Source organism: Trametes versicolor (genome assembly GCF_000271585.1).
Source record: "Trametes versicolor FP-101664 SS1 unplaced genomic scaffold TRAVEscaffold_17, whole genome shotgun sequence".
NCBI classification, from domain to species: Eukaryota; Fungi; Basidiomycota; class Agaricomycetes; order Polyporales; family Polyporaceae; genus Trametes; species Trametes versicolor.
In genome coordinates, this window is record NW_007360337.1 from 178,663 (window position 1) to 186,467 (window position 7,805).

General features: G+C 57.7%; 3 protein-coding genes across 3 annotated transcripts; 2 read left to right on the forward strand and 1 right to left on the reverse strand.

Moving 5' to 3' along the window:
* Positions 1-723: 723 nt before the first annotated feature.
* TRAVEDRAFT_32390 (uncharacterized protein) lies at positions 724-3,327 on the forward strand. Its single transcript, XM_008047250.1, has 3 exons — positions 724-827; positions 904-2,764; positions 2,820-3,327. The coding sequence occupies exon 2, from the start codon at positions 1,067-1,069 to the stop codon at positions 2,732-2,734; it is 1,668 nt and encodes a 555-aa protein (XP_008045441.1). The 5' UTR covers positions 724-827; positions 904-1,066; the 3' UTR covers positions 2,735-2,764; positions 2,820-3,327.
* A 141-nt stretch (positions 3,328-3,468) lies between these two features.
* On the reverse strand, positions 3,469-4,617 carry TRAVEDRAFT_75667 (uncharacterized protein; the record flags this gene model as incomplete). The annotated part of the gene is made up of 3 exons (XM_008047314.1): positions 4,242-4,617; positions 3,930-4,185; positions 3,469-3,870 (listed from the first exon to the last, which is right to left on the reverse strand). The coding sequence occupies exons 1-3, from the start codon at positions 4,583-4,585 to the stop codon at positions 3,469-3,471; spliced, it is 1,002 nt and encodes a 333-aa protein (XP_008045505.1). The 5' UTR covers positions 4,586-4,617.
* An 884-nt stretch (positions 4,618-5,501) lies between these two features.
* TRAVEDRAFT_54388 (uncharacterized protein) lies at positions 5,502-7,108 on the forward strand (the record flags this gene model as incomplete). Its single annotated transcript, XM_008047315.1, has 4 exons — positions 5,502-6,665; positions 6,720-6,930; positions 6,987-7,034; positions 7,086-7,108. The coding sequence occupies 4 exons, from the start codon at positions 5,502-5,504 to the stop codon at positions 7,106-7,108; spliced, it is 1,446 nt and encodes a 481-aa protein (XP_008045506.1).
* Between the last annotated feature and the right edge of the window lie 697 nt (positions 7,109-7,805).

Sequence of the window (7,805 nt, forward strand, 5' to 3'; positions counted from 1 at the left end):
TCCTGCACAACCGCGTCGGGCGGCATCCGAGTTTGCCTAAAATCCGGGAAAGTCCAGTCGAGTTTCGCGGGCAGGGGACCGAGGATTCGTCGAGTTTAAAGTTCGTTTACACAAGTCGAATCGGAGGGACAGCCGTATCGCGCCGCACTCGGCAGCGTTCCGCGCCCGGATGCTCTTCCTGGGTGCCGGTCCCTCCGTCGTCTCGCGCCTCCGGGCAGCGAGCCGCGCCAATTTCCTAATTGAGCGCCGGCCCGACTTCGTGCCGCGCAGGGGGTACTCGCCTTCGGCAGCCGAGGAGGGGTTTCCTTTACTCCTTTCTCCTCGTCGCTGCCAGGTGAGTAACGTTCGCCCTCGCGCGGGCTTTTCTGCTTTTCGGAGTCGTTGCTAACGACTCCTTTCTCCTCGTCGCTGCCAGTGCGACTTTTTTGGTTACCCACCATCCCTATCCCTTTTACATATCTGTATTTCTACCCGACCTACAGTTACTTTCTTCCTAGATCAGTACTAGTCCCGCATGTAGCGTTTCGGCTCAGAAATGCCAACGTTGGATGCCGCCCCCCAGCCGCGCACGTGCTCCTGCACAACCGCGTCGGGGCGGCATCCGAGTTTGCCTAAAATCCGGGAAAGTCCAGTCGAGTTTCGCGGGCAGGGGACCGAGGATTCGAACGGAGACTCGTGATCGGCCGAGTGACCGACATCAGCGCTACTTTCCCCAACGCGGGTTGCGGAGAGCCTCCATCTCCACGCGGTGAAGCGTCCTCTCTTCATATCGCTGGGTTCTTTGTCGTCGAAGGGTGTTCCCGCTATCTATGAACAGGTCATAAGAGGTGCGAACTCGTTGATTTTCCCGAGCTCTGTCATCTGCTGCCCCCCATGAAGTCCTGACGAGATGGCCCTGCACAGCGACCAGCGCAGACAGGTCTCTCTCCCCGGCACCCGACTCTCGCTTGACACATCCACCTTTACGTCGGACCCTGCATCGACCTCGTCAACGGGAGGACTCACGGCAACGGTGACAAGTACCGACACGGTTGTAGTACCCCCTCCTGCGCAAACAACGACAACGATGACCTCCGTCGTAGGCACCCAACCGTCCGTCACTGACACCAGCTCGGCGACGCAGACTAGTGTGGGCTCGGATCCGAACTTTACTTTCGGGACCATGCCCTACACGATGGATACCTGCGGGTCAACCACCGTTGGGTGGGACTACATCGGCGCGGACTGCAATATCACTCTCCTGGTCTCCTCCACGGTCTTGCCCAACCCTGGCGACGTTAGTAGCTCGATCGTAGGATTGGTTATCGGGCAGGATGTGGATGCGGCTTCAGATTCTTTCTCGTGGTCGTCGGTCAATCTTACGGCGGGGCGATATGTCTTACGAGCGACGGGCCCGAACATCGCAGCTGAGTCTACCGTATTCACGATCGTAAACGGCACAGACACATCCTGCCTATCCGGATCTCCCTCCCCCTCCTCGACGGCGTCTGCAACATCGACACCATCAGGGACGTCCGTGATCCTCACGAGCAGCAGCTCTGGGGTACTGCCTACCTCATCGTCCGTCTCCCTCCCTGTGACAAACGCCGTGTCCAGCCGCGCCCGGGCAGGTGCAATCGCGGGCGGGATCGTGGGCGGTGTCGCCATCGTCGTTGCTGCCGTCGCCGCCTACTTCTTCTTCGGGCTATGTCGGCGGACGCCCACGCGTTCCCGCTCCGGGCGTCGTGGGCACCTGGGAAAATGGGGTGGTCTCTCTTCCCGCGACTCCGGGATGGACGAAGGTCTCCCCGTCTCGACGGCACCCACCTCAGGAAAATCACCCTTGGGTTTGGGCATTCCAAAGCGCCGTGAGACGACGGAGTCCACGGGCGCCATTCTTACGTCGTCCCACGGACACAACGCCAGCCGGGGCGTCTCGGATGAGGACGTTTCCACGCTCGCGCACGAAGAGAAGGTTGCGTCCAGCAGAGGCATGGAGTACTTCCCAAACGTTCCGCCGCTGACTGGGAGCCGTCGCCGCTCGTCGTTGTCAACCGCATCACCGCCGATCTCCCCAGTTTCCGAGCCTCCCAGCGCGCGCGGATCCTACGGTCGCACTCGTGCGAAGTCCTCGAGCCAGTCGCACCGCGCAAATGCCCTGGCCAAGCTCGATGGCGACTCCTCTTCCCCAGCGTCGTCCGTGCCGACGACTCCTCGCACACGTTCACCCACGGTCCCTCGGCGCTCTGTCGATAGCATGCAACTGCGCACATTCGATGCGCCGTCGGGCCCCATGCAGGTCGCAAGCCCCGTGGCCGCCGTGTCAAATGCGGCTGCGATGAACCGCACCTCTTCGGGCAACAACCCGCGTCGGGCGACACGGAAGCCGGTGCCGACTTTGGACGAAGCCGACATGATGCCGCCGCCCTCGGCCACTTCCCTCACTACGCCCACTCTGTCCTCATCCTACGCTTCCAGCACCACCATGAGCCGCGGCTCGAGCGTGTCTAGCTCTACCGTGGCTGGCCGCTCGCCTGCTCCCTCCCCTCACCCGGTGTACAACCACAGGGCAGACTCTGGATCAGGCTCAACCCTGCGCGCACAGGGCGCTTTGCCGGCTCCCGGTAGACAGCACTCGCGCGAGGACCTGATCGCGGCGGGCATGGAGCTGCCGAACTTGAACCACAAGTCCAGCTTCGGGGACAAGCAGGTCCACTACATCATTCCGGACATGCCCCCTCCGCCCCGCGCGTAGGCGCGGAAAAGTGTACTACTAATTGACTCGGTGAGTTCTAGCGTTCTGTAGCTCGTTGAGTGTATGCTGACGAACTTTGACGCAGTGTACCTCTATGATCCCCCTTGTCTACCGTCGCTCTCTGCTCGTTTGCACCGTCTCTCGTTGTCGTCGGAAGTTGGAGGAGGTTGGATCTATCTTGCTTTATATATCATCTATGGGACTTGGTTACTTATCACCTACTGCGCTTCTGCTCTTGCCTACACTTACGTTCGCGCCTTCTACTCTTGAATGCCCTCCTCCCCTGATCGCCATCCCCGCGCGCCTGCGCGCATCCCCATCCACTGCTCCATACTACTTTCTAGCTACCTTTCACGACGCTTCACGCTCCACGGATTACGACCTTGATGATCGTGCTCCAGGGTATACGGGTTCCCTGCTCTTCCGTGCGCGTGTTGGTCTATAGCTTTTGGTGATGCTACATAAATGCCACTTGTTGTGTTCTTCGCTCTTTCAGTACCCTTCATGCAGGTCGTTCGTTTTGCCTACGAAGGTTCTGCGTACATACACGCTATACCAGGAGCGCGTGGTATCATAGTGTAGCGCATACAGTCAAGTGCCGCGATTGCTACTCTGTCCGTCATACTGTCGTTAGTCGACAAGAACACCATGTTCCAAGACAAACCGAGAGGTTAGTGAATCCGCGCGATACGTATTATACACATTAGTTGGTATCAAGAGATAGTACAACAGTGTCACTGAGGAATAGTAAGCCCCAAGCTCTCGAATATCTGGCGCAGCGCGTCCTTCGTCCTTTGGCTGAGCTTCCCCGCAGGGCCCTCCGCGCCCTCCTGTATGCCCTTCCCCAGCTTCTCCGCGGCGCGCCGGACGTGCTCGTCCGAGCGCGCCCACTCGCCCTCCACGCGCTGGCGCTCCCACCACTCCGTCGAGGCCGCACGCAGCGCGGGCTGGCGCTCCATCGCGGCATGGACGAAGCGCGTGTTGACGAGCTGCTGCTGTGCTTTTTGCAGCTGTGCGCGCGCGATGGTCATGAGTGGCGCGGGGTTCGGTTTTGGGGGTGATTTGGGGAGGGCGTGGAGGAGGATTGGGAACACGAGGAAGAGCAGGTGGCGGACCATCCAGAGGTTGTCGTGCCACTTATGATCCGACAATGTAAGCATATGTTCAAAACACATACGGCGAGTGAGGGACGTACCATGAAAACGTTACGGCCGTCGCGCGGGATACCTATTGGCGTAGTGGCCACCCAGTAGCCTTCCACGATGAAGCCCGCAACAAGCAGCGCGACCGCGTATGTTCTCCACCGCTCGCGTCCGCTCCCTTGTATGGTTATCAGGCCAGCCAATGCCGCCTCTTTGATATATCCCAACCCTAGCCGTGGCGCAGCGAAGATGAGGTACTCGTCAAACGTCGTGCAGTATTCACAGTCCTGAATGACCGTCTGGCCGAATCTACGTGAACACGGAATATGAGTATGCGCCTGACGCGCAAACAGGGTAGGAGCGACCTAACGTAGAGCGTACGCATGTCGAACGAAGACAGACGCGTGAGGAGCGTCTCTAGTGGTTTCGGCAGCGGCGCGTCGGAGGGTAGTCCTGCACTTTGCAGCAGCACGGTGCGTATCGTGTCGGATGGTGTGGTCAAGGGTATCTTTAGCCTCTGAAAGATGTTTGGTGGCCAGTGTAGAAAGATGGTATAAAGTATCGACAGAGTGTGGAAGACGACGAATAGAGTGAGCGCGTTGTGGAGGGTGAGCAAGTCAGGTTGGCGGCGCATGATGAACGCGGTCGAGACGAGAACGATGACCGCGGCTACAAGAAACGCGTCCACTGACGCGCTCACCACAGGCATCTAGTCTACAGTGCCGAGGGTGAGAGGATGCTTGACGCCGTCTTCGATGTGGTGGGGACCGTGGAGAGCAGCGTCCTCGGGTCCTGTGCCTTACGCTTGGTGCGGGCGTCTAACGCCGTCGGCGACACGCGAGCCGTAACGCTTATGTAAGCAATATCACCGGCTCTGGTGCCTGCCCGGAGCACAGAGTCTCTCTTTCTTGTTTACCATCGTCTTCGCATTCTGCAGTCCCAACAACAAGGATCACTTCGAGCTCTCTCATATTTGTATGCTTTTGGCGCCGATCTTCTGAAGATCTACGTTTCCTGCGAGTCACCTTGTGCACCCTTGACTTCATCTCCCATAGCGCCAATTAAGGGATGCTCCGTGTCCATGGTGTTTCAAGCTGCCAGTGCAAGCAATCTGGTCGAACCTTGGCGGCATATTTCGGCGCTGTCGTCAAGCCTCCTGTTAATGGCGTGCAGCCGGGTCAAATAGGCTTGATAAGAGGGCAAGGTACGCGTATCATCTTGCCCGCGCGGGTACGTTTTCAGGCCGTGCCTTGCATCCGGTATCCTTTCCATCTTGAAGACGTGCACTAGATAGCATGGGTTCCATGTTTTCTCAATGCTTTTTTTGGTGTGGATTTCAATGCCGTTGGTTGTCGGTGCGGGTGAAGGGGTTCCCTGGAGCGCGGGCATTTTGATAGTCCACGAACTCGTACCGTATGAATGCCGACATGTTCCCCAACTTGCGAAGATGCGACGTAGCCGACTTGGCTCACAGCCACGGCGCATAACTGAAGATTAGACATAAGCATGCCGGCAACGACCCTCTCTGCTTCACCGCCATCAGGCCAGCGTGGTCGACACGTCAGGTGCGTACATCTCTCTCTTTGCGCAGATGGCATCGCTGACAGTTATCTCAGCGACGCGCTATGGACCATTCATTCATGTACGTCCTCAACTGGGACGTCCTCCTTCACATCACCACTTTCCTTGAACGTCGTGATCTATCCCGTCTCTCCAAGACTTGTCATGCTTTACACGCCATTACCCTCAGACAGCTCCTTTATGGCCCCATCGACCTCCGCCCAGATACCCTACTGTCATTCCATGGCTTCTTGACTGGTGACTTGACATCCCCCCGAGCGCCGTTCGTCAGAGACCTCATCATTAATTGCTCATTATCTCGTCCACGCCGACGGTGCAAAGACTCCGGGGATAACGAAGACCTCATTCCGGCCGCGGAAATCCTTACTGCAATCCTCCGGAGCACCTACCGCCTGAGAAGGCTGGAGCTCGACTGGGCCGCCGCAGGTCTATCCAGCTATCTGCACGACACCGTGTCCGCGCTAGCCCATCTAGAGGAGCTGCGCATTCCGTTCGTCTCTCAGAGGCTGTGGGATGACCTCCAGGGCCTCCGCGCGCCTCTGCGCAAGCTGTCGATGCAACTTGGACCTATGCAAGGTTCATCCGTGGCGGACCCCCTGCCTCTCATGGAACGCTTCTCGTCGACGCTCAAGGAGGTCAGCCTCGCCAGTGTACAATTCAAGGAAGGGTCGGTCCAATATCCCGGCGTGCACAAGCTCTCGCTCTCCGACTGTTACTTCGATTTCCTGCTTGGAGGCATTGACGCTACGCCTGTATCGGCCGCCTTCCCCAACGTCACGGAGCTGTCGTTCTCCGCTGCGCGAGTGCACCCGGAGGTCTCTCAATGGTTTGAAGGCCGGAACTGCGACAAGCCGGAGCTCATCGAACGCTGTCGCCGGACGAACAAGGACGAACTGAAGCAGGACGGCGGCTGGCAGCACCTGCAGTGGGTCCGCGTGGGCCACGTCGTCGATCTCTACATGCTCGGCCTGGGTCGACACGTCCCTCACGTCGAGATCGAGATGCTCTCGGAGTCGACATTCCATTTGATGCAGGACGTGCTGCGAGATACCACCCCGTCGTCTCTCTCGCTCTCACTTTTCGCTGTGGACCGGATCCTCGACTGCATACCCCGCCTGTTCTGCGCGGGAGATGCGACAGATGGTCTCTCGCATTTCGCCTTGACGCTGCGATGCGTGAAGCCGACTGTTGATATGGACAAGCTCATTGTACGTGTACCTCAACTACTATCGTGCGAGGAATTGCTCATAAGTACTTTGCAGACTCATCTCTCCGAGCTGCTTGCGCCTCTCCGGGTTGAACGTCTCACGGTCCACTTGCAGAGGTGGGACACCGTCGGCATCTACTACCTGCCCGAGGAGGACTTGCGTCCTATCGACGCTTGTCTGGACCGCATATACGCACAAGCGGACGACTTTGCTGGTCGGATGATGCAGGGCATCCCGTCCTTACGCGACGTGTACGTACGTGTAGGTAATCGCGAGACGAAAGGGCAAGCTCCTCTCCCGGTTGAGAGCAACATGCATTAGAGCTTGAGGACGCGGAACGCTCGAAGGATTGGTACCATCCCTTAAACTGTACGTCACAATTTCTGTTCTTCAGTGAAAAGGCTGTCTTAACATCCTTAGGTGAAGAATATATCCACGGTTAATGCCCATAGACCATAGACGGGCTATGTGTCCACTGTCTACTCGTTGCCTCCTATGTTAAGACTTACTATTTTAATTCAGCCTGACAACCTGATAGACACTCCCACGCAATCATTTCGAATTATAGAGGAACGCACATAAAACAGAATGCAGGCTATCGCATATGACGGAGTAAGAACGTGTCCCGCATATGAGCGCTAAATGTAAAACTCACGTATAGGGGGGCGCAATCTGTAGCCCCTTTCCCGCAAGTACTCTGGTCCGGGCTCTATTGAGGCTCGGCGTACTCGTAGGATAGTGGGGCAGGTAGAAAGGCTGCCCGCACTAGGCGCGCGGGTTCCGAATACCCGCACGCCGCACGCGTCTATCTAATACATCATTATCTTATCTCTGCCCAGCGCGTACGGCGCTGGGCTCGTGGATGTACGATGCCCGTAACGACCCGATCCTGGGTCGTTACACTCTCCCCCTCTAGACACGACATACGGGTCGTGTTGTATAATACAATGGTGTGATGAATGCCTGCAACTCGTAGCAGTGCTAGCACCGAAATATACAAGGTCGCGCGCGGTGCGTACGCGACCCATTGGTTATATACAAGGGTGATGGAGGAGCCAATTGGGGCTCCTCGACGATACCGAACCACAAAACATTTATATACAATGTTTAGGCTGCAAATTGGAGCAGCGCTACCGTCTG